Source organism: Catharus ustulatus, chromosome 14 (genome assembly GCF_009819885.2).
Source record: "Catharus ustulatus isolate bCatUst1 chromosome 14, bCatUst1.pri.v2, whole genome shotgun sequence".
Classification (NCBI taxonomy): Eukaryota; Metazoa; Chordata; class Aves; order Passeriformes; family Turdidae; genus Catharus; species Catharus ustulatus.
Window position 1 is genome coordinate 8,799,253 of NC_046234.1, and position 26,671 is coordinate 8,825,923.

Genomic DNA, 26,671 nt, shown 5'->3' on the forward strand with positions numbered 1-26,671 from the left:
GCAAATGGAAAAGCCAGCTCAGCTCAGAGAAGAATTTGCTTTGCAGCCTTGCCTTGCTCTGTAGCAGCAGGTTTTCAGACTTTTTCAGACTGCCCTGACAGAAGTGCAAGGACAGAGTGGAATTTGTTCAAGGACATGCAGAGCCCCTGGTTCAACCAGGATTACATCCCATCCCCAGTGTCTCCCTGACTTCCTGGTCTTTAAGCTGTGAAAAGACACTCAGCTCTCACAGAACAGACTGGGTGTAGCAAAGCAGAACAGCTCCAGAGGCATTTCCCACATGCCAGCCCACACTTGGACCTGTATAAAGAGTTTGGCATTGCCCAATTCAATGGCTGACTTCTCATTTTGGTTTTTCTACTGCTTTCCCTTCTGAAGAGGGAGGGGGAAAATTAGCAAGGCATGAGGCACGCTGAAGGGATCAGAGCCAAATTGTTGCCCATCTGTACACACACTGAGAGGCTTCTACACGGCAGGAGCTGAACCAAAGGGGCAGACCAGAATCCTGCTTGCTAATTCATTTGAAAGCAGCATTTTGTGTTACACTGAGTGTAAGATTTCAGAGGGGAGGACAGAGAAGCACAACAGGAAGTCAAAACCACTCTGTATGTGGGGGCAGCTCCACCCCTCCCACTGGTGCTGTTTTCTGGCTCTTGGAATACACTCACCTTTCCAGTTCCTCATGTTGTCCAAGCTGGACAAGGAGATCCTTCTGGGCACCAGAGCAACCTGAGCCTGGCAGATCCCTGCATGCCCATTCTGGAGGGCCACCTTGTCTCCTCTCTTGTCCGAGAAGTGGGTTGGCTTGGGTGGCCGTGGTGGGGGTGTGTTGGACAGCACATCCAGCTGCGTTACACCGTAGGGCAGCGCGTTTTGGCTCTTGTCCATCTGAAACGTTGGTGTTAGCGGCGTCCCCAGCAGTGGAGAAGAGGATGAAAAGTCACTGGATGGCCTACCAATGTTGGGATTTGCCACTGGGGCTCCAACCTGGTGCACAGTGCCAGCAGTGGTTGGCTGTACAAGGTACAAAGAGGGCTGGGATTGCAAGGAGTCAACAAAAACCTCGTCTGATGATGTTTGCTCCAGAGATCTGTCTGAATTTGACCAGCTGTCACACCTGCAAGGAGACAGAGGTCAGGACCTGAGCTTTCCTTTTCTCCTGGCTGTAAGGACATAGAAAACAAAAAAAACCCAACCACACAGTTTGGGACAAGATCTGTCCCTTCCCTCTGAGCTGGACTGGAGGTTGGGGCACTTTGTGGAGCACCCTGGCCAACAGCAGGTGTCTGGAGGGAGGCTGTGTGTCAGATCCTCAGGCACCCACCTTGGAAAAGGAAAGGATCAGCATATGATGCTCAACATGATCTGTGCTATGAAAAGCACCCTGTAAATTGGATTAGGCTGGGGGTCCCCAGCTGTGTTGGGAGCCAGCCCTGAGTGGCAGGGCTCCCTGGGACTATGTGCCCCAGTTTGATGCCTGGACAGACAGAGGGGTGCTCCAGCCTGACACACGGGGCAGACCCTGGACTCACCTGTTGTGGCTGAGCTTGCCCGACTCGCAGTTGGACAGGAAGAGGTAGTCAGGGAGGAAGACAGACTCAGACTCGCTGGGGGTCTCCTCGGCAGCAGCATCAGCAGCCGCCTGGTCCACTGAGAAGGAGGGGTCGGCGATGCGGGAGGCGTGCGTGGAGGCGGCCGGGGAGGGCTGTGGGGACGAGGTGGTGTGAGACAGGCTCTCCACAGAACCTGCAATGGCAACGGAGGGCACGGCTGAGGAGCAGCTCTCGCCCTCTGACTGCGTGCTGTCACCACCTTGCCTTGGCACCAGAGATGTTTTACACCAGAGCAGCAGTGAGTCAAGGCAAACACTGGCTCTGGTAGAAGGGAGCCTGATTTTGCTCCCCCTGCCCAGGCTGTCAAAGTCCTCCAGGCTCCAGGAAGTGCAGACCCCTTGCTCTGGAGTCCCCCTCTCCTGCAGGGTCGAGGCATCCATCCTGCAGCCAGCAATGAAGAACAGACTCTGCTGAAGAAAGAGCTAAAGCACAGCAGCCTGTTTTATCAAGTATTTTTAAAGTATCTAATGCAAATAATTAATTATTCATCTCCAAACTTCAAATTAATGGTGACAAGGAAAGGAATTGATTTCTTGCCACTTTCTAGATCTCAGTAGACAAAACAGCTTTCCATCTCGTGCAGTAGCCTGACAAGCTCTGAACTTGTCTGCAAGCTTTTTATGCCTCTCTCAGCTGGACACCAAACCACAAGAGCAGTGCTGTGTCTGCTACTCCCCAGCTAGAGGCTTCTTGGCTCTGCTGAGAAAAGTGACACTGCTTTTCTGGAGGCCACAAGGCATGGGGAGCCTGAGCTCAGTGACACTGTCTCTGGGCATAGCACTTCAATGTCCCAACCCAGAGTGGGACAGCAGTGGGACAGGAGGGGGTCTGGCTGCAGGCAGTGGGGCTGCCCCAGAGCTGGCTGCCTGCTCACACCACAGGGCCACCCTTCAGAGACAGCATCAGGCTGAGACACTCAGACCCATCTGGCCTCAGCACTGCCAGGCAGCAGGGAAGTCTGGTTCTGCTCCTCTCCCAACCTCTGTCCCTGCTAGAGAGCTGGATGGAAGGGAAGAAGGAGTGATGGCTGAGCCACACAGAGTCAAGCAAAACAAAGCTTTTGGGGCATTTCAACTCAAAAAATCAAGTGCCAGATGTCCCACAATGGGCAGCTGTGGAGTGGAAGGATGTCTTTACAGAGCAGCACTCCAAAAGCATCTGCAGCAAGGTCAAACATGGCACCAAGAGCACAAGTCCTCAGTTAGGGAATATGATTTTTCTAATGAAGTTTCAGGCTGCTTCATGGCAGTTCCCTCACCAGAGCTGTGTAGGGATGGGGCAGTGCTCACTGGATCCCTGACACACGCAGGGCTTAGCAGTGGATGCCCATCTCTCTGGCTCAGACACTGCCTGAGTCAAAGCTGCAAAACCCTTCTCCAAAATGAAAAACCCCACAGCAAAACAAACACAAGTAACCAGCAACTACTGATAAAACCACACTGAGAACTAACATGCCTTCAAAGTGCAGCAAGATGGCAGATTTCTCTAATGCTGATATCCAGAACTTGATGGAAATTCTGGGAACCAGACCCTGGCCTGCTGTGTGCATCCTGTAGCCCAGATCCCACACTGTGTGATGAGGTCCTGAGACTGTCCAGCAGGTCCAGTCTAGTCCCAACCTCAGCAGAGCCACAAGGCTTGGCATTTTACCAGGTTACTGTAGTCACTTCTCAACCCTGGGAGGTGCTGGGTACAAGCAGACCAGGAGGGATGAAGAGGACTGCCAAAAGTTGAGTGGTTAGACAGCAACATCACTGAACACAAACTAAACCCTTTCAGGCACATGGTGGTCACCCTGTTCAGCGTCAGGAGTTTGGCTTGCTGATCCTTGCAGGTCCCTTCCAACTGAGGGTAGTTCATGATTCCACTGATCCAGGGTCCCATGTCAGCCACAACAGGCTTCACCCTTCACCTTTCTGATAGCAGCAGAAGAATAAAAGAGCTGATCTTCCCCCACTCCCCTGCACTATCCTTTATCTCATCCCTTTCAGCCTGGGAGGGAGCTGCCTCTTTCCTTCCCATCTACCAATATTGACCAGTATCCTGCTGCTTCCTCCAATTAGCTTCAGAGATCTTGGCAGTGGCTGGTCTCAGGTCAGCAAAGCATATAAGAACATGCTTAAATTCAAATGTAAGCAAAGCATTTGCTTTAATTTTGAGCAGGTGCTTACAACAGCAGGGTTTCATCAGTGTTCATCTGGAAGGAATGGCTTTTACAGAGCTGAGGGCTGCAGCCTTCCCTTCTGAAAAATAACTTTTGTTCATCTTGCTGGCTCAGACAATAACTCTGCTTTTAAATCTTGGACTCTGAGAGCTGTCTTGCAAGTTGACAATGATCAAATATACACTGGGCTAACTCCCTAGAGATCTCAGAAAAGCATGTTCACTTCACCATCTGACTACATAAAAAAACCTCAACAAGCCAACAGCTAAAACTGCCATAATGCATAAGAAAGAAATGAATGACATTCTGGGTTATTAACACAGAGAACGAACAGGCCTGAACTCCATCTGGTACTCAGAGGGTTTAGCCATGGATTATCCCATCAGGAAAGGCTATGAGCTGCAGACCACATGGCAACGATTGTGAGCAGGAGGGAGGGATGGAGACAGCACAGACCTGCCCTTTTCTGACCTTCAGGGGCTCAGGGACCTGCAGCCAGCTCCTCACAGACTATTCCTGTCCCTGACAGCTCTGCTGGTAACTAAATCATGTGCATTAGAACTACCACAACAGCAGCTGGGTGGAATAAATTATGCATGGCTACTTTCAACAGTGAGAAGGCAGAGAGTGGGTTTGGTGCCTGCCATCCCCTTTGCCAGAGACAGCAGGAGGCTTCAGCTGCCAAAATAACTGCTTTGGTGGGTTCTAACACAAAACATTTCTGCCCTGCAGTTATGGAGAAAGTCACCACAGAGCCTGTGCAGCATCTTCCACAGTGACTTCTTCCATCAGTGAAGGGCCATTGCTTGGAGAAACAGAGGGCTTTTCCCTTCTGCTACAGACCCCAGCCCCCTCCCAGTAATTGTTATGGTGCAACAGCAGTGCAGGGATATTGTGGAATAGGGGTGTTCTTCTCACATCAACCACCCCCAAGGGTGCACTGACATACCAAGGAGTTAGAAATAATAACAGTACGGCCTCCTAATTTAACCAGTTTGGTTAAATAACCTTCCTACTAGTTTCTCCAATGAAAAGCTGCTACACTGGACTGTATCAATTAGTCATGGCTTCAGCTTGCACATGGAAAAACTGTGTCTTTGATGTCCCACAGCCACTTCATTTCATCCCCTGCCCTGCCCCAGACACTTGGGCCAAGCATCCTCTCAATCCCCTGCATGTCCATGGGTCCCATGGGGCTGGGGAATGATGGCTCTGTTGGGAGATTTCACCAAAGATGCAAGCAGGATTTTGCTTAGATAGGGCAGGAAAACCAGGAGCAAAGCCTCTTCCTCTCCCCTCCAGCTGAGTCCCCAAAGGTGCCAGCTCCCCTGTCATTTCCAGCACAACCAGCAGCACCTTCTTGTGGCAGCAGTGTCTGAGTGCTGCTGGCAAGTCCTTCCTGACAGCTGCCCTCCCAGGTGCTTCCTGACATCTGCCTGGAGCTGCCATGTCATCTCTGCCTCTCAGCTGTCCCCTGTCTTGTTGACTACAGAGCAGTGCTCACAGGAGCCATGGCTTTCATAGCTCCACATCTGGCTGCCAACACCTCTGGTGTGGGACCTGGCTGTCCACCCAGCTTGTTTGCTGCTGGAAGGGACTAGCTGGGAACCACAGGACAGTGCTTAAAGCTGAGTCACTGCACAAACCTGTGGCTACACTTTGGGAACTAAGCAGAGAAAGCAACAGATTGTGTTTTGGCCTCGGTCTCAGCAGATTTTCAGCGATGCACAGATTAAGAGTGATATTACTCATACTAGGGACTAGTATTCTTTTAAACCAGTAGCATTCAAGTTAAAAAAGCATGTGGCATTTAATAGGGCTTTTCTCTTCTAATGTTAATTTTTAAGGGTAATTTGCTTAAACCTACAGGGTCTTGGAGAATTTAGGAGATCCTGAAAAGCTGAAGCAATTACCAAGTGTTTGAAATGTGATGTGCAACTTCTGGAGCTGTGCAGATTTAAATCAGAGGATCTGGATGTGCTTGGCAACCTGACCTGGATACACCCCAGACCTGAGCTCACTGGCAGGAGCTGCAGGATAAGTAGAAGCTCTTAGGAGCTATTTGGCATTAGAGACAGTAAGTGCATGTCTGGAGGCTTAGCTCACACCACCCTTGATGAGGGCTGCAAGCTCAGGTGCCAGACTTGGTACTGAACCAAAGCAAATGATTGGCACTGCTGAACTTCTTGGGTGGTAATATCCACCTTGGAAAGCTGGAGTGTCAGCTTTCCCAGCTGCTGCTGCAAGAGCTGTCATTTCTGATCCATCAGTGCCCACACAGGCAATCTTTGCTGGGAGAGAAACACCAACGTGCAGTGCTACGTATTGTCCATGTGCAAGTCTTACAAGCAGTGCTGGCCTGCACCAGCAAAACAGAGAAGGCATTTCCCAGTATAAATGCATCTGGGACAACCACTGTCTTAGCTCCTCTGCCACAGACCACATCCCCCAAGAACATCCTCACACAGTGACAGGAGAAGGCTGCCTACACATCTGAGACACAAAAATTATTTTTCTCGGTTTACCTTAATTTCAGAATAATTGATAAAATGATATCTAAAATAATCCTGCACCAGAAATAACCACCCAAGAGCAAGAACTCAGTGTCAATGACAGCAGAACAGTAGGAAGGTGGTTACTGAATATCCCTAATTCCATCCAAACTCCAAAGGGCAGTAGACTCCAATCCCTACCAGCCCTACTTTGAAATTTGTATTCATGGGCAGCTTGTACTGACACAATCTGTCAGCAAGTTTTCATGGTAGTTTCTCAAGTGAATAGAAAAGAACAGACACCACATTTGTAACCACTGCAGTGTTCTTGCCACTCCCATTTCCCTCAGAAGACTCTACTCAAAAGGCAGCTAAGCAATGCCAGGAGCCATGATAGAGTAAAATAAATCCTTTCCCATAGCCTTTTGTTTCCTGTCAAGTTGCTTGGTAGTGGTGTGGCCATGCAACACTTGCAGACACCAGCAGCACTCTGTGTGCAGCAGCACAAAGACCATGGAAGGATAAACTGCCTGGCCACACTATGATAGCCCCACACCCATCACTGCCCTAGGGCTCGTGTCCCTCCATGGCCCCGCTTTTCTACTCTTGCACTGCCTTTTATCACATTGAAAGGCTTCGTTCTGACTTACTTCCTCTGAAACGCTCCAATTGCTGCTGTATCTGCACCTTGGAATTGTCAAGGGAAAGACAGATTGCTGTTATCTGGGTCCTGACTGTCCAGTTGAAAGGGTAAGTTAATGATGGTACAGGTCCTCACTTTAATTACTAGCTACATCCATCTTGGGGTTGTTAATTCTGGGCAGATTTTCAAGAAATTCACTCTGCAGAATATTTGCAGATATAGGGCATGGTGAAAGAGCTGCCTTTATGCTTCAGTGGCAGGACCATCTCTTAAGTCTATACACACACTTTTAACACTCCTATTCTCTGCCTTTTCTTTATTTTCTCTTATTAACAGACTAAGGCAGCTTATTATTTCTGTCATTGATTTATGTACATGCATATACACCCAAGTCTGTGAACATTCCACATCCAGCAAAGCCTGAGAAAATGAGAGTTGTGCAGGATGCTTTCCTGGAGCAGGTGTTTTACGTTAAGTTAAACTAAATAAATACAGAACATGTAATGAAATAAATGGTCCCAGAAGATAATAGAAGATAAACAGCACCTTTTCTTATTAAGGACCTGCTGTTTGCTCCACAGGAATTGCTTCATCAAAGTGAGACCAAGCAGTCAGTGAGCATTTCCACCAACAGCAGTGAGGTCCCTGAGAAGGTTCAGGTCAGGCTTTAGCAGCACCCCAGTGCTGTATGGAGATACAGGAACCACAGTCCTCTTCCACCTGCCCAGCCCAGCTGACAGCACGGTCCATGCCTCCTGTCACCCCTCCCAGCCTCCACGATGAGCATGATCCTACCTGTGCCATCTTCTAGATGTCCAAAGTTACAGATCTGGCTGATATTGTGCACCCAGATCTGCATCTCCTCCTCAGTCTTGGCTACCAGGTAGAACGTGCGGTAGGTGGTTCTCACGATGAACACAAAGTTGTTCTGAAATTCCTTCTTGATGAAGTTGGGCCCCGAGTGCTTCAGCACTTCACATTCGTTGAGGTCGATGATGCGGATGGGCTTTTTGGAGTGGCTGTTCCTGTAGTACTCCAGCACGTCGGGGTTGCCGCTCATGCGGCCCCTGCGCAGCACGAACCAGCGCTTCCGCCAGGCCTGGGGGCACAGAGAGCCTTTAGTGCCAGCACCTACAGCACCCAGCCCACACACAGCATCACCAGGGCTGAACAGACCCTCAGTGCACCGAACCCGCTCATCAGCCCGGCACTGCCGAGCCCACCACTAAACCACGGCGCTGAACACCACATCTGCATGTTGTTTCAAGAATTCCAGGGATGGTGCATCCACCAATTCCCTGGGCAGCCTGTTCCAATGCTTAACCACCTTTTCAATGAAGAAATTTTTTCTAATGTCCAAACTAAACCTCCCCTGAAAGAACCTGAGGCTGTTTGCTCTTGTCCTGTTGCTTACTAGCTGAGAGAAGAGCCCAATCCCCACCTGGCCACAACCTTATTTCAGGTACTCCTAGAATAATAAGGGCCTCTCTCAGGCCTTTCTTCTCCAGGCTGAACAACCTGAGTTCCTCCAGCTGCTCCTAATAGGACTTGCACTCCATGCTTATTTTCTTTCAGGTTTTATAGTTGTTTTGACAAGCTAGCCAAATTGTAATTTTTATTTGATGCACTTGCTATCAGCTTGCACTGGAGATTGGAAAACAGGCAGGGGGTTGTCCCTGGGAGGTCAAGACGAACATTCTCCCTTCCCCTCACCCTGCCAATGTGATGCAATCAAAATGATCCAGTACATCACTACCTCATCCATAGAAGAGAGAACACATTTTCCTATGTAAAACAAAAATACCGACAACTGCACATACCTGGAAAACAAGTGTGTTTTCCCAGGGCTCCAGATACCCTGTGCAGCTTCCCTCCTATTACAAGGCTGTTAATGAGCTGCCAGTTACTCCTGAAAGCCTAGAACAAACCCTAAGGGAGTTGTAGTGCTAAAAATTAAACAGAAAACCTCAGCATCTTACAAAAGGACAATTATTTACACAGGCACTGTCAACCTAAAGCAAACCTGGCAAGCAGATGTTTTCTGACCCTTGTGACTGAAGGTTTGGGTCCCACAGAGCCTGAAATGAAGTCCTGGCAGCATCACTCTATATAGCCACGTCCCTGTTTCTGGGAGCAAAATAATATACTTCCCCACGCCCCTTCTTTTTCAGCAGCTGTTTTTGTTCATCAACAGTATAAGCACTTCTGTGTTGGTTATGTTTGTCACCAACACCTACTCTGAGGGCCAGAAGAAATCAATTCTAATCTCTGTCCCACAGAGAAAAGCCAGAATAAGACATTAGGGCCTTCACCCTTGCCAAACTCCATAAAAACTGTTGGATATGCTGTGCCCAAACCCGCCAGGCCAGGGAGCAGCCAGAGCTAAGGCTGGAGCTGCCTCAGCTCCAGTGGAAACCTGGGAAAGGTGCAATGGAAACCTGGGAAATACTGCTCAGAGACCTCCAACAACTGCACAGACACTGGCTGCTTTACCACCTTCATTTGAGCTAAAAGTTCATTGAAAGAAACATCTGAATGACCATTACTACAACCTCCCAACCTGAATCTTACCCAAGAACTCTTTGCAAAAGGACTTTGTCACAGTGATGTAAATCTGGGTGGTAGCTTATGTTTGAGTTAAAAATCACACTTTTTTTTCAAAGAGTGGATCTATCAGTTTAAAGACAGGCAACCATTCAGACAAAATAACTGAGTGCAGGCTGCTTTCAATAAGATGTAAGAGTCCTTACTGGTGCAGTTTAAGATAATCTAGACACTACAGATTTTGCTGATGCTGAGGTCCCATAGGCATGATGACAGTAAAATTGGGCAATAAAAAAATATCAACAATCATTGTGTCAGGAAAAAGCATTTATTTTTGCACTCCAATAATTCTTTTGGTTTTTTTTTTTTTTTGCCCCCAGCTTTTCACAGTCTGTCAATATTCACCCAAAAATTTATCCAAGAAGTAAGTCTGTTCAGCCTGGCAGTACCTCAATCTATTTTGAAAGCAAATGATTCTTCAAATACAGAGAAAATGAAATATCATAGAAAAAACTCTTGCAAGGCTGAGCAAGCCTGTTTACAGGAGGGGCTCACAGACTGGGGCATTACATCAGGAATAAAAAGGAAGCAGAGATGAGGTGCAAAGTGTACTGCACAACGAAAACTGAGTCTTGCCCCTACTTGACCTATTAGATTTGTCCTCTGTTGGAAATAGCTAGAGATAACAGATTACTGACACATCTTAGACAAGCATAGATTTGTGGAAGCAAGGGAAAAAGAGAAACACACACAGGAAACAGAAACAGAAGAAAAATGCTTAATGGAGAAGGAACTTTTTACACTTGCTAGATACAACACTGGAACACAGGCTGGCAGGTACCTCAGGTATAGTACCAAAAAGAGCCCAAACCTCTGTCACCTGCAATCCAAGTCCCACACAGGCTCAACACACCCCCCACAGACAAACCAGGACAGAAAGGCCCCATCTCCTAACACACCATCACCCCTAAACAACCAAAGAGAAAAGTTCCAGAAGGTGTGAGACAGGAGCTGCTCCTTCGCCTCCCAGAGAAGCAGGCTGCTAGGGCAGTAAGGTGCCAACCCCACCAGCTTTACTACAAAGCCCCTTCTCCTCTCAAAGCCACCAACCTTGCAGCTTAAGTACACCTGGCTCTTGCTGATGGAAACCAGAGAGAAGTCACTTGGATCTGAGCAAGTTGAGGAGGGAGGGGACAGGGGACCAACTGTCTGCCTGGCACCCTGGTTGTCAGCTGGGGAAAAGTGGAAGCTCAGGGCTACCTGCTGATGGCTGCTGCAACACCCTGAGGCAAGACAGCCCAGGCAGTACCTGATTTCATATCCAAGCATTTTGATTTTCATGATTCTAAAGGGGTGCATAGGTAGGGGCAGCTGGTGAGAGAACAGAGAAAACTGCTGCTGTGCTTTGTGGAAAAGCCCATGGTGTGCACACTTAGGAGGCAAAGGCTGGCTGTGTGTTGTGAGCCGCTGTGGCTCTGTTGGTTTGGGTCTGTCTCTGAGAAGCTGCCTGCTAACCTGTGTCCCTGTGGATGCAGAATTTGATCGAGTTTATCATTGGGCTGGTGCTGCAAGACTGGAGCTGGAGAGGTGCACAGTCAGAGTGGCTCATGATGGGAGAGGAGGAAAGGGCTGAGTCTTTGGGAGAAAACACTGGCTATCATAGCTGAGCAGCAGTGAGAACAAGGCTGAGGGGAAACAATGCCAGACAGTTGCCCAAATCTGCACTGCTCCTGGGAAGGGTGGGCCCCCAGATCCATCTCCTGCCCTCAGCACCTTCCCCAGGCCCGTGGTGGGGCTCATGCAGCCAGGCAGCCCCTGGACAGCTGAAAAACAAGTAGATTTTTCTTGTGGGACTTACACAGAGACTATAGAAATATGCAGGAAAGGGGAGGGGGTGCAATGAGACAGAGGAACTGCCCTTTAGTGATATCACAAGCTCAAACAAGTCAACAGCCTTGGCTGCCACTGTGGAGTGCCCCAAATATTAATGTGGTCTCAGCCTCATGGAGCTGCAGAGACCAAAGTAAATACCTGCCTGTGCTGCCAACCCATTGCTGAGCCTGGAGTACAGGGGAGGGAGAGGCACTGAGGGACGGCAGCCCGAGCCAGCAGTGCAGGTGAGTCAACATTTGCACACTCAGATCTTCATAAGTATTTAAGTACTCAAGCCCTCTTGAGATCAGGTGCCATGGCAGAGTGGCATGGGATGACAGGGAGTCTGCTGGAACTGCCTGGTGAGCTCACCTGCTGCCTTGTGCCAGGGATGCTCTATGCCTGACACCAGTCATTTGAGGGAGCAAAACCAGCAGCCACACCTCATCCCATACTGGGAAATGGGGAGTCAATGGGAGCCAGCCCACTGCCCCAGCACCCAGTCTTGGCTGCACACAGGCAGGCCAGCACCAGGGAGGGTGTAGAAGGGAGGAGATGGGACCACCTCTTCCCTGAGTGTTTGCTCTTAACATCAGCTTCATTGTACCATCAAACTGTATGTGCATGCACTTCAACTCTCTGGGCCCTTTTTTCTGTCCTCCACTTTCTAAGGAAAAAGTGGCACCAGCTGCTGACATGGCACAGTTACCTGTGTGGGTGGGGTGGAAGGACCATCTTTTGCACATCCTCTCACATTTAACATATCTAGTCCCATAATTGTCTCCCCAGACTAATTTCCATTCTGAAACTTTCCCCTATATGTGCCTTTACCCACAAAATGTTGGTTCCAAAACCCTTTTACTTATCCTACAATGCTGAGTGACAGTGCACAGGGTTTTTGAGCTACTTGCAGCATGCCTACAAGTGGACTGCAGCAGGTTTGCCATTGCCAATACGCAGGACTTGCCCTGTTCTGTGGCATAGGCAAAGCAGGGGTTTTGGTTCTCTTATCTCTGAGTCAAACGTCCTCTCCTCATTTTCCTGCCATTTGCCTGTAATCCGCTGTACACCTCCTCTCCCCAGGGTAAGGGGATGCAGCACACCGGGGTCACTGGAAGCCCAGCAGTGACAAGCCCTGGCCAGATGAGTCACCAGCAGCAGCTTTTGTCTCAGCAGCTCATACACCCTGGTGCAGAGTGCTCGGCCCCTCCTATTCCCCATCCACAGGGCAGGGACTGGTGCCTCTCTCCAGTGCCCAGCCCAGCCCCACAGCAGAACCTGGTGGGGCATACACAGCTGTACATGCTCCACAGTTTCCTTTTTACATTTCCAGTCACAAGACTGCCTCCCCCTTTCCCTGTTACAGGACTGTCCCTGTGTCTGCTGAGGGGGTTGGTACCAGGATAAGGGAGCCCCTGCGAGCCCCTGCAGTGGCTTCAGGCCAGCAGGGACACTCAAGGCGGCAGCAGGCCAGAGTGGCTGGGCTGTGGTGAGGAGAGATTTATTTCAGCTGGTCAGAGCCAGTAATATCTGCCAATATTTAGTCTACAGCTGCACGTGCTGCCAAATGTACAAGCGAATGTGGATCAATTTAAGGGTGAAAGACTGTGCTCACACGGCTGAGATGAAGTACATACTTCAATAGGTACTGATTCCTGGCATGCAGCTTAGGCTCCTCATCACACTAAGAAAAGGTTCCATGCACCCAGGCTATTACATCCAAACTATTACATTTATTTTGGGGCCCCCTGAAATTATTATTTTCTTGACGAAGGAGTGATAGGATGATTAGAAGTTTACATGTCCTCCAAAGCTTTGTGGGCACTAGAGAGAAGGCTGTATCAGAGAAACACAACTACCATCAGACAAGAGCCAACATCAATCTAGAACAATTTTCATCTGCCCTTTGTAAGTGAAACAGTTTGATGCCAAAAAGAAAGAAAGAATTTGCAGCAGCACTGGTTGGCTGCCAGCACATTCCTTTGTGTAACACAATCTATCAGTGTTTTCGTCTTGCTCCTGAATTTTTGACTTTGGGAATTACAGAGTCACATCTGAAAGAAAGAGGAACAGCTCTGTTTCCATTTCAGTAGGGTTTCTAAGAAAGAGGTTGCTCCTTCCACAATCTGACATCTCTGCTTCTGCTGAGTGAGTGGTGTGAGGTTTAGAGGGCTGCTCTCACATGTGAGCGTTTGATCTACCTCAGCACTGTCGGACAAAACAAGCCTTGAGCAAACCTATTCTGAGCTAAAAAGCAGGTGGCTAGTGAACAAGGCAGAATGAAAGCTGAAAAGGTTTAGCCAAGGACCTTAATCACTTACCTTCTGCCTGAGGACCATGCTCTCATTTGTTTGTACAATATATCCAGCATTTGAGATCTAAATAATTTATTAGAGGACATACAAGCTCAGTGAGGTAAATTGGCCTGAAATGTAATTTGCCCTGTGGGTTTTGATTTTTTTCTGATTTTAACAATCAAACACCGAACAAGCCAACAAACCAACAAATGTGAAATTCTTGACCAGCTATATTAATGCTTACAACTCCCCCATGAGGATAATCTTCATTTTACAGAGAGCAGCAAAGGAGATGGCAGGGCAAAGCAGAAAGAAGGGTGGCTGTGTGCTGGTTTGTGGCCTGCCTGGTGGCCTTGCAGCTGTGCTTATGGCAAAGGACATGTGCTGGTCCCCAGGGCTGCCACAGGGGCTCTGGAGCTCAAAGAAGAGTTTGAGAGCTCACTGATAGGGATGACTGCAAAAGGCTTGACTATTTGGAATTGTTCTCATCCCACAAAATCCCTTGGAGAGGAGAAAGCAGCAAATCCCACCAGAGAAGGGTTTGGCTTGGCTTCTCCTCCACAGCTGGTTGAGGGCTGGGAGCTCCAGTGCTCCTCCTGCCATTCACTGTGGGTCCCAGCTTAAGTCACCATCCTTGGGGCAAGAGAACCAGCAGAGCTGCAGGATGGTAGTCCCATGGGAGTGCCAGCACTTGAGACAAGTTTTCACAGCTTGTCTTTTTTTAAAGAACAATTTTTAAACATATTCCAGTGGAAAAAAGAAGTTAAGCAGAACTTTATAGCATTTCCTATAAAAAGCCCAAAAGAGGAAGTTAAAATTCATATGTAGTCAGGTTTCTAAGTAGCTGATTTTAAGCCCACTAAGACCATGTATGTTAACAGAGGCTCCCTGCCTGCACAGAGCAGGAGGTGTTGGGGCTGCAGAGCACAGTCCCTGCAAGAGGAATCTGGGCACTGGCAAGGAATCAGGGCCAGCTCCCAGCAAATAACGTCATCGTGTTCAAAGAGGACGTTGTTGGGAGCTCTTTATGCCACTCTCTCCAGAGCACAGGGCCAGTACCATGCAGCACATGACTGTGGGACCATTGCAGAAGGGCTCACACCTTGGCAGCCTGCAGTGCTCGGTTGTAACACTTGATTTACTCACAGAAATCAGATGAAAAAGTGGTTTTAAACCATGCAGCCTGTCCCCCAGTTGAAGTTTTGGTTTTGCTGTTTCAGTTGTGGCTGTTGGTCTGCAGTACCTACCAGCCCTGCATAATTAATCTCTCCCTGACGAGGCTGCATGCTTGCCCCTTCCATTTGTCCCTGTGGAGCACTCTGGGAGCAGATGAGATCACTGCCCATCACTTGCTGCTTTAATGCTTCTCTTGAATTTTGTCTCCCCTATCTTCTGCTCAGCTCTCACAAATGTCTTCAGCAGTGAGAGGCTGAAACTCATGGTTTATGACTGGGAAAGAAAAATCAATAAATACTCAACTTCAGAGAGGGATACTCCTCCCTTAGGCCCTTCCTCTGCCTGCACAAACAAGTACTTCTGTTTAATCTAGAGAACAGACTAAGATCTTTTTGTAGTAATTTTTCTCCCTTTGCTTAGGTGCCTGGAAGTTGAGGGGCATTCTCGACTGTGCTGGAAAGATATTCACTATCCCTTTCCCTGCCTGCTCTTGCCCACTGCACCTCTGCTTTCTCAAGGCTAGGGCTCAGCTCTGGCAGAAAAAAGCTCTGAGCTAACCAGTGTTTCCATACAAAACAACTTTCCACACAGACTGGCACAAATCTGGCTCATCCTGTGCAGAGGGTTATCACACAATGAGTTCAGGACAGGCTACAGCCTAACAATGGATTTCTATCTGCTACATTCTGACCATGGCAGTTTCAGAATGACTCTAAGCAAACCTTGTTTCAAGAAAGTCAGCATGAGCCCTCCGAAGGGACGTAATGGGTGCGTAGTGCAAGGGGAAATACCTTCTTCCTTTCAAGGTAATACAGCTAATTGATTAAAAGCACCAGTCAGAAAATTTCCTGCACTTTAATTCCAATAAGAGCTTTATCATAAAGCACACTAGAGGACATCTTGTAGAAGCAGAGAGATGTCATTTGTTTGTGGTTTTTTTCATGAAAAATTTGTGGTTTGTGAGGAAAAGACAACTTTTTAAAAACTAGAAAAAAAGTCCCCCAGTCATATGTTGCCTGCTAACCTACACATATTCCCATTGCTTGCTGGACATCCTAATCTGTAATATTTATAGTGCTTTACATAAACAAACATCTGCATCTGAGTCAATGATATTGAATAAACATGAAGATTCTTTGTTACTCTAGTGCATTTGTTCGGGCATGGAGGGTCAAAGACATAGAGATTCAAAACCTGAGAATTGTAATTCTTTGAATACTTGCATAAAATAAGAAAACAATTCTAATGGTAAAATCAATAATAAATTCACTTCATTTTGCAGAGGGAGAAAGAAGCCAGACTTTTGGATGAAGAAATATAATTTCACTCATGTGCCCCGTCCCTTAATAAAAGCAATAAAAAACGGTGCTCCTCACAGCCATTTTGATGAGAGGTTTTTCCCTGAGGACACTGGCAAGGTGGCACAGCATCCCTTTGCTCCTCATGCACACAGGAATTGCTCACAGGACTCTGTGGGCTGAAGGGGAGCAGCAGTGCTGTGCCCTACTCACTTTCCCCATGGCTCCTGGTAGGTGGGTGTCAAGGGGCTCTCCCACAGACAAGAAATATGTGTGCTGTGGTCCTGCTTCCCAGATGGTCCCTGGAATTTACAGGGGAGATGCTGATGGAGTATCTTCTCCCACAAGATCCTGCTGTGGGGAAAAGCTCACTGACTGATCCCAGCTACAAGAAACACTGCCACAGCAGAAAACCACCGCAGCTCCACCTCACCCAGGGGGCTGCAGTATGTCAAATGGCTCACAGGGTCCTGTCCTGAGGTCTGTAGGGCAGGCAGGACCTCACTGTCGCCCCAACACTTGACAGACCTCCCTGCTCACCACTGTCCCGAGGCTACCGAGATGGCTCTGGGCTGACAAAGCCTTGCCTGTGAAACACCCAGCAGCAAAACACAGAGAAGTGGTGGCAGAGTGGCAATCCATTTTCCATGTGTTTCTTTAACAGTGACATCCTGCACCAGACACGAGTCAATGACCTGCCCTCCCCTCTGCCAGCGCACAGCATCGCACCTCTGTTCTTCCTCCTGTTTTGACAGCAGTGGTGTTGAAAGCTTGGAGCTTCCCTTGTGAGCAGCTGTCCTGCAAATATGTGCAGGCCACTTGGAGCTCATTTACAGAAAGTACAAGGATCAATCAATATGAAATCAGCGCTGCCAGCCCAGGGCAGAAGCCCAGCTGTTCCCCCAGGGCTGCACCTCCCAGGGACAGGCGTGTGGCCGAGAGGGTTTTGTCAGGATTACCAAGGGACCAGGGCCAGCCAACAAACCTGACAACACCTGGGGCCACCAGGAAAAGACACAGCTGGTGTTAATGAATAATGAAGTAACTCCCCAGATGCACTTCACTGTTGTTCATCGGGACTAACAAGATGGTAAAGATGATCTCACTCGCTTTCAGGAAACAAATGGAATTTTTGTGACTCAGCATCAATGTAAAGCTGTGCCCAGAGTGAGCTGGAGAACTGATGTAAAATCAGGCTAAGGAAAAGAAAGCCACCTGCAGAGTGATATCTGCACAGGTCTGGGAACAGCCTTGGCCCCAGGATGGCCACCTTTCACCTGGGCTGCCAGCACTTCCAGTGCACTGCCAGCTCTCACCAAGAGGATGTTGCAATGGGTGAACAAAAGCCCTGGGTGGAGGAAGCTGATTTTGGCCAGCTGACCTTGCCTGGGCAGGCAGGTGGACCCTGTCCCGCCTGTATCCCTGCATGCTGCAGTCTGTGACACCAGGCAGGGGGAACCAAAGTATTGGGGAATCAGGGCTCGACTTCACTCACATCATGAGCACCCTCATGAGCATCCTCATACCTTCTGTTTCATTTTGTCTTCCTTTTTCACTTTTAGTGGGGATGTAAAATAGGTCACAGCTCAGAGCAGAGTTCCCAGCAGCAGAAGACAGCACTGCAGTGATTATTGCCATTCAAGGACCTCCTCCCACCCACAGCCCTCCTCTCCTCCAGGACAATTTTCCTTCCCTAGTGCAGGCGCTGTGAAGCAGTAATTCCTTTAAGCTGCCCCTCAAACGACACCTTCTAACTGCCGCTACAATTTTGCAGGCATTTAAGCTCCCTGACAGTGAAGACTTACAGGCGGGACTCTTTACATGAGGATGTTTACAGCCTCACCCACTAGCCAAGAGTTTTAGTTCCATATTCCCGCACAGCATGTTTGTATGTAGCATTTAAATGACATTGTTATCATCCTGAATGCAGTTTAAGTTTCTGGAGTGCTTTTTTTCACCTTTGAATCCCAAAGCACTTGACAACTGGTGCATCGTGGTTACAGCCTCCATATGTTGAGATTTGTTCATCTGTCCCAGAATACACCTGCCTCTGAAGTTATTCTGTGTTCCTGATGATCAGGCTGCTTCTCCACACACCCACAGGGATGCACTCCCATCTGGGTGTTTGGCTTCAGCCAGTCTGCAGTGACACTTTTGCATCTGAAATCCTTTTTTAGCTGCATAAGGTGGTAGAAGTTGATGGACAGAGAACTGCTGGTCTGGCTTGGCGCCACTCCACTGGTCAGTTACAAAACAAAATTTGTATTTCTCAGGATACAGGATTGGGCTTTTTACAGAAATAAGTTGAAAACAGAGAGAAAGGAGAAACTTAATACACTGACACAGGTCTTCCTGGATTTAACCATTAACTTTGTTTTCTGTCGGTGAAAAAATGCTGCTGAAGCTTTAAGTCGTCTGATAGGAATTCATACTTTTGTGTAAAATGGTCTGGAAACTCTTAAGATCTCCCTGACTTGTTCACAATAAATTCTTTAATACTAATTTCAGTAATAAGACATAATCTTGAACAGAGGTAATTTTTGATTCTTAGAATGACTTTAATCCAAAGGCCTTGCACAGTAATAAAGGATTTTTGGAAGACTCTGCTCAGATCTTTGAGATCTTAATGAAAAATAGGTTGCTCCTAGGTTGTTTAAGAAACAACAGTTCTGAAATACAAATTGTGGATATAAGCATCTGCTGAATAACTGAATCTAGCTAAGTCACAGGAGTCCTCAGTCATTTCTGGAAACAAGTGTAGGAAAATGTATATACCAAAGGGACTGAAGTTTGGACAAATTTTGAGCAAATTTGCTTAACTAATAGCTTTTATGGAAGGACTCCAAACCTGCTTTGCTAAGGAAAGGAGTAGGGGCTAATCCCCTTCCTTGTCACTTGCAAGCACAATGTGAATACAGATGTGCAAAGCAGTTAAAGACTAGAAAAAACTGCCTGGAGATTGCGTCCTGCCTCAGGCTATCGGGAGTCCCTCTCCCTCTGTTTTACTTGGAACTCGCAGTTTTCTCAGTATTCTTTACACAAACAGAGCAAATTTTGCTGTTTCACCTAGTTAACTGAACATGTGGTGTGAGGTCAGCAACAGTCACCAGCCTATCTACAACTGTCTGTGCTCACATGATGCTGCAGCTCCAGCATAAACAGGAAATTGGGCAAAGTGACTCTTTTAGTAGGGGACCAACCACTACCTTTAAAAAAAAAAAAAAGTGTTCAACAATACGCTGTCAGACCTAATGAAGAAAAGCAGAGAAGCCAGCAGGAGCAGAATAAAAGCTGCAAATGTTTAGGCTGCAGCACTTCTGCCTGATTATAACAATGAGGTTCAAGAAATGCTCCCAAGTTCAGTGTCCTGCTCAGCTGATCTGGGTGCACAGGGAGTAAAGAGCTGTATCCTCCACATCCCCTCTGGGCAAATCTGGGCTGTTCTTTTTTACATCCTCATTGACTTCACGGCTACACGCTGCAAAGACTTTGACCTTTGCACTTCATTTCACTCCTAAAATTGTCTGGAGAAAGGAAGTGTGCGGGAGGCAGGCAGAAAAACAGGGAGGAGGCGCACATGTGTGGGAGGACTCGCCATAGAGAACAGGTCACTTTTGCTGAAAATAACTATCAACCTTTCTGCACATATGAACAAAGACAGAAAGAAAAATAGGAATTGGTCCAATCTCACAACAGCAGCTATATAGTATCCAGATGAGCTCTGGTTTTAGGCATGTGGAGGGGGGCACTGATTTAATTGCATGCTCCAAGGTATACAGACTCAGACATCTCCTCTGAGATCTATGTATTGGCTTGAAATCAGTCCCATGGGAACCACCCAGCCTTTGCAGTGACATTTAAACTCCACTGATGCAAATGGCAAAGTTCCCATCTGCTCTGAGGGGGCCAGGTCCTCCTCTTGACAGGAAGCCTTGAGAAATTCAGAGATTCCCAAAAATGGAAACATGATATGAAGAAATTATCTAAATAAAGGAAATCTGGACTTAACGAGGAGCATTTCTACCAAGAACATCAGAAGATTACCTCTTCTTTCGTGGGTCTAGCCTGGGTTTTGTGGGTTGCATGCAGGCTGCCCTCAACTGATTTTTTTCCAGCCTAAGGGCAAATATCTGCTGGTGACTTCAGGCATGGTAAAAGCCCCAGCTAGGGGGAAGGCAGGCTGCCCCCACAGGTCTTACCCTGGCCATCCCTGGACAGGGCAGGCACTGTGCAGCACAAGCACCCAGCTCTTAGAGCAATACAGGCAGACTGGCAAGCTGGGTACCACGGCAGGCAGCCAGGGCTCCTGTGGGAGCAGAGAGTGTCTGGTGCACTGGGAGAGCTGTTGGAATGCAACCAGAAAACAAATGAATTATGGTGAAATAAAGTGAAGTTTGGAAAGGTCTGTATTTGTCCCAGAAATGCAGTTTGAGCAATCAGGTCTCTGCAGCCTCCAACTGGAAGCAGTGCTGTGTGATTCAGATGCTCAGCCAAAGCCAGTCATCACTGGCCAGATTCCCTTGGTGAATATTTACAGAAAACAAACCAGATTATAAACTAAGAGTTATTTGTCAGACCTATTTAGTAAATATTATAATTGTATTTAAGAGCACACCAAGTGTGTGGGCAAGGCACAAACCCAAACAGACGGTGGAATGTGCTGGGTGAAGTCCTCCCATTGCAAGTACTGATGTTTTTTAAAGGGGGTATATTTAGGTGGCCCATGCTTCCTTTAAAGCAGGTTGAGTTGAGCCTTAACAACACTGAAGGTGGCTGAAAGTGCTCAATAGCTGGTTTTACATTCATTTGTTCACTTCAAAGTACATTACTAGAAAACCAGCTATGCTATGGAATTTAGAATTCTATTTTGATTGCAGTTATGTAGTTTTTACCTGTCTTCTCATCAACTAAATTGTGATGCTTAATCTTTTATTATTCTCTAGGCAGTGTTACATCTCCAGACCTGGGTTTACTTCTTTAAAAGTTGTCTTAAATTAGTATCTGATTTACATTTGACAGGAGGCAGAGCTAGTTCTAAAATAATTTTAGACTTATTTTTTTGTTCTTCTTAGTTTGTGTAGAAGTGGTCATCACTCACATGGCTCATAATACGCAGCACTCACTGCCTCTCATTTATTATTTTAAAATACATAAAAGTTAGGAAACATATAAACAATGTTTCTTGTGCCAAATTTTCTTTTTTTTTTTTTTTGTTTAAGAATTCTCTCTGAGTTGTCAGCTCTTTCTTTTTCTGTTGCTGTTGAGCCCTGTGTGTCGTCCAAGGAAAGAGGGTTTCAGGAGGAAGGGTTTGAAGAAACAGCACCCTATGAGCTCCGCTTTCCTTTACGTTTTAAGTGTGTTTCAGAAAGTCAGCTGGTTAAAGTCAGCTCAAATATCCAAACATTGCTTGTGTAAACTTCCCATGCTTAGGAGAGAACTGCGCGTTCCTCTGCTCCGCTCTGGGAAGGCAATGCTGCCTGTGAAATTCTGCAGACCTGCACTTTTTTTCTCTGCCTACTTCCCACTGGCTCACGGAGCATAATGCTCCAGTGGAGCTGGGAATGAGCAGCAGGGCACAAATCCTGCTTCTGGTATGGGCTGGGGACTGCACTGAGTCCTGAGCGGTGCTGCTCACAGAACACAGAACACCCTGCTCTGCAGGGGACCTACAACCACCATCAAGTCCAGCTCCTGGCCCTGCACAGCACCATCCCCACAAGTTACACCCTGTGCCTGACAGCACTGTCTAAATAATTCCCTGAACTCTGTCAGGCTGTGACCACTTCCCTAGGGAGCCTGTTACAGTGCCCAGCCACCCTCTGGTGAAGAAGTTTTTCCTGATATCCAACCAAAACCTACCCTGACACAGCTGCATGTTGTTCCTTGGTCCTGGTTATCAGACAGGAGATCAGTGTAGGAGATCAATGTCTGCATCTTTTTTCCCCTCATGAGGAAGCATCCTCATCATCAGCCCTTTCTCTTCTCACCTCCTGAGACTTGTCTGTCCCATTGCAAATCATATATATAGATTAAGCATTTTTAGCCCCCTGTTACTGCTGAAACTTTTGCCTAGATGTGGAGGCATGAGAGTGGCCAGGGCTGGCACATGCTGTATAGCACTGCTAATGAAAAAACTCAGCACGGCAAATAAGGTCCTAAGAGCATATGTAAAGTTTATCTTCATTTCCATGACTTCTCAAACTTCCCTTGCTGAACCAAATGATGAAATCACAACATGTTCAGAAATATTAAATCACTTCCTCAACATCCGAATATAACGGGCTGCAGAAGGAAAACAATTACTTCTGGCATGCTGCACACTTTAACACTCTGAATTCTGGCATCCCAGCATATTTACAGGCTTGCACTCTGATCACAGCATTAAAACAGCTAAGGACCATGATTTATTTCACAGAAAATGCCCCAGACTTGTCAAACCCAGCTTTGCCTGGACACTGAGGATTTTAGACCACACAGTGCACATGCAGGCAGTAACTTCAGGATGCCCCAAATTAGCTTCCTACTGCTGGGCTGCAGATTGGTGCTATCCAGGAATGTGCCTAACCCAGTACTGGGCAGTGCCCTGCTGTCTCTGTGGTGTAGAAGACCCAAATTAACTGTGGCACTAAAAGGATGAGGTGTACCCACCCCTGCCTCCCACTGCTCCCTTTACTCTGTGTGAGCCCCTGAGCTTCCCCACTGCAGCCATGGGGACAGGGAACAGGGAAGGGCAGGAGCAGGGCTGCTCCTCACCAGCTGGACTCCCTGTGCTATGAAAGGCCAGGTAGGTCCCACGTGTGAAATCCTGGGAGGGCTGCTGATGCCAGCGAGAGCAACAGGGCCTCCCCAAACAGAAAAGAGAGAAACAATGAAAAATAGAAGTGCTCCTTTCTGCAGAGCCCCATGGATTTCACACCCAGAAGGGTTCATTGCTGCAAGATGATGAAGATGCCACTCGCAGGAGGACAGGCCAGCTTTCCTGAGCAGGTTCCTTTCCAGCCAGTTGACAGGGATTAGTAATGCAGATTTTTTGTGAGTACAGCAGGAATAAAACTCACTGCCAAATTCCACAAATAGTGGAACAATTTGGGAGTAAAGACAGATTTCAGAAATGAAAGTTCAGCTTGATGTACTGAGTACAACTTGCAATTAATGTGCTCAGCAATGTCTTAAATATGAGCAATGTGGGAGAAGGGTAATAGCTCCCTTTCTATCATTTTTCAACCTGTCAGCACACTAATCTATGAAACACCAAAATCCAAATTCTTAGTAATGTAAACTGGTAAACATGGTTGAAGGCAGTGATATTGTGCAGCCTATCTGGATCTACGTCTTTTTTAAACAGTAAAGCTATCAGAAGAGTATGTGCTTGTGGGATGGTGTAATAGCATCAATGTTACTGTTACAAAAGTGAGGACAATGAGCCAGCTGGGTTTTTCCACAGACATTTTGAAAACTACAGCATTTATTTCTGCTTTTCTGCAACTTCTTCTCTATCTCTTCTCCTCCCTTCCCTATCTCCCTTTTTTTTTGTTGTTGCTGTGGTTTATACACTCTGAGCTACACCCAGAAAATGAGGTCACCAGGGAGCAGTAAGGATGTGGATGCAGACTGTGACTGCATCATTTGCTCTGTGCAGGATGCTGGCTGCTTGTCTCACCAGGGCTCCCTGGAAGCAGCCAGAGAAAGGACAAGGAAGGAGGAGAAGGCATTGAGACTGGACTGCTTCTGTGTGATGGTGTGCCACTGCCTCTGCTGCTGGTGCTGTTTGAACAGGCTCTGGGGAAAAACAGAGACAGATGGGATGTGCTTCAAGGAGAGGAGCCTTCCTGTGCCCTCCTGGTGTCTGCAGTTAAAGAATGAGGGATCCCTCACATACAGGCTGCTGTGTCCCATGAACATGTGGCTGTAAGGGTCTGTCATGCCTCCAACCAGCCACCCTCTCCTATGCCAAGGCTGCAAGCAAATGGGGAATATGAAGAGCTGCACAAGCTCCTTGCCCATTCCCTTTCTTGCCCATTCCCTTGTGCCTCACAGGACACCTGTGCTCTCCCAGCCACTCCCAGCTGCTCATAGCAGGTTAGTGCCACTGCCTTTGTGCCTGGTCACCCACACACTTTCTGCCCTGAAGGAAATACCTGTACACTTGTTCCCCCTGCATCCTGATGTCTGGGGAACATCTGAAGCACATCTGGGGCACCTGAATCACATCTGGCTCTAGCCCAGTGAGGCTGCAGTGAGGGCTGCCCAGGATGATGCAATCTCAACCAGCTGGTGAGGCCATGCTGCTTTGTTGGGATGAAAGGCCCCCACCTGACCTTGGAAAAGACCAGGGTGTGTTCTGCGTTCCTCTGATGGGAAGAGTTGTCAGTTGGCTTTAAAACCATACCTCAGCCAGCCCAAATTCCATAGATCTTCAAAGCCAAAAGTGTACAGTCATCTGCATAGTCTGCAGTGCTTGCATATACTTCTGAAGGAAGCAAATGTAAGTGTGGCTGATGCTAATACTTGAACTGCTTGAATGCTGTCAGCTTGAAATGCAGAACAGGGGTTGAAGTGAAATTCCAGCTGCTTTGGAATTCCTCTGCTGAATTTTGAATTTTAATTTTCAGTTTTGAAGTGGGTTTTATTGCTTCTAACCCTATAGGAAATATTAATGAAGACAGAGAAGCTAGCAGCAGAAATGCCAAGACAGCGTTACACACTAAGATCTGCTCCAACCAAAATGCAGACTCCTAAAAATTCAAAACTCTCCGCACTTATGACCATTTCCTGATCAGCTGAATGTGCAAGCAGAGTTGATCCACAGGGTTCCCATGTTGAGGAACTGCACTCCCTTCCCAATCACTGCTGAGTTCTCCTCCTCCTCTTACCAGTGATGGCCAGCCACAGAATGGTTGAATAACTGAAGGTTTGTGCCCAACAGTGTGTTTTCAGCTTGTTTCAAAGAGTGCAAATCCTGGACAGTCAGTGCCTTCACACTGGCTAGGAGAGCCCTGCTCAGAGCATTTATCTTAGCGAGGGTGTGGACACAGGCACACTCACAACAAAGAAACCCTGTGCAACATCCTCAACCCTGCACTGAAGCTACAGTGCTCAGTCTATTAGAGAAAAACAAAGCAGACCTTCCCTGTGGCTGCCATCAGTTGAAATGTGGTGCTTGGGAGCCATGCAGATTATTCTTTTTATAACAGGTCTCAAATCCACTTCTGTTTGAGCAGGCAATGTTTTGCTCCCTGGCTCTGCCATTTAGGCTCCTGCCTGATAATATTTTATGAGTGACAGCATGTGGGTATCAACAGACCTGTTGGTGCTTACAGGTAGTGATGGGAGAAGAGATGCAGGCTTTGTTTGGAGAGGTCATTTCAAGGGTGTTTATTTTCTAGGGGCAAAGCAAGACTACAGATTAGTAAGTGTTTTCAAAGGCAGAGTTAAAATAAGAGCTAAAAAGGGAGAGTAGGGGAGTCCAAGATGGGCAAGAAAATTGGAAAGACTGGAATGGGAGGAGCAGGAAAGCTGAAGGAAGATGGACAAATTAAAAAAGAACTGTGGGGATCATGCAGAGAAAGGACTGGGTGCTGTAGCTCTACAGGGAGAACATTACAGAGGAGCAGCTTCATCCCCAGCAGCTCACACACAGCACAACCTGCTGATAGCAGACCCCTGGTCCCAGCATGAGGAAGGCATAGCTCCTCCAGCAAAGTCTTCTCAAAATCAGACCTGGTTTTTATTAGGGGTGGAGTAGCCCCATCGCACTGTGAATCATCGGGCCGTGGGCTGGCCATTGTGTGCATTGCTATGAGCTATCTCCTCTGCTAAAGCCAAGCAGAAAAGCCAGCAACACAACAGGAGGGAAGAGGCCGTTACTGAAATCCTATGAGGACAGTGAGGAATGATGACAGACAATGCCTCACATCCCTGCCTCCCCTGCAGGAGCTGCCAGCACAACAGCACAGTGTCCAAAGCACGGTGTGCAGGCACGGCTGGCCAGGGCAGCTGACACAGCTGGCACCTCTGGCTGCTACTGAAGCACTGCAGAGAGCCCTAAAACCTCCTGTTTTGCTAGTACCCTGCAAGCAGAGGGCAAGAGCTATTCAGGACCAGCGCTAATTAAGCTGCCTACTGCTGGGAGAGGATGGGGACGTGGCTGGATGCCAAGAGTAATATGGTAGGCGGGACCAGCCGGCTCCGCTGACTCCCAGGGAAAGTCTGCTTTGGTAACCTGGTCCTTGTGCATTCCTTCTTCTCTCTCCTGGGGTTGCCTGTGGAATGACGCAGCCTGTGAAGCCCTTCTGGAGCCCCACACTGCTCCTGGAGGCATGTGGGCAGGAGCCAGTGGTGCTTGCAGGAGGGCACAGCTGTGGTGGGAGGCAGCTGCTGGGCTCACGTCCCTCTGCTCAGCCCCGCCGTGGGCTGGTGTTGCTGGCAGAGGTACAGCCTCATGTTTTTTGACCTTTTACTCTTCCAGAGATAGAAATGGGATTTGTCTGAGGCTTGGAATAACTTCCTGCGATTGTGCTGGAGAGGACTAGTCTGGCTTGCTAGATAGCTGTGTCTGTCGGGGCTGGCTCA

At 47.8% G+C, this 26,671-nt stretch overlaps 1 protein-coding gene across 2 annotated transcripts in view; it reads right to left on the bottom strand.

Moving 5' to 3' along the window:
- GAB3 (GRB2 associated binding protein 3) overlaps positions 1–26,671 on the bottom strand; it is a 65,028-nt gene that overhangs the window by 12,603 nt on the left and 25,754 nt on the right. For both annotated transcript variants that reach the window (XM_033072350.2, XM_033072349.2), the window contains exons 2-4: positions 7,708–8,011; positions 1,533–1,746; positions 669–1,117 (exon numbers count right to left, since the gene is read on the bottom strand). In XM_033072350.2, the coding sequence (XP_032928241.1) occupies positions 669–1,117; positions 1,533–1,746; positions 7,708–8,011 (967 nt within the window). The remainder of the gene's footprint in view (positions 1–668; positions 1,118–1,532; positions 1,747–7,707; positions 8,012–26,671) is intronic.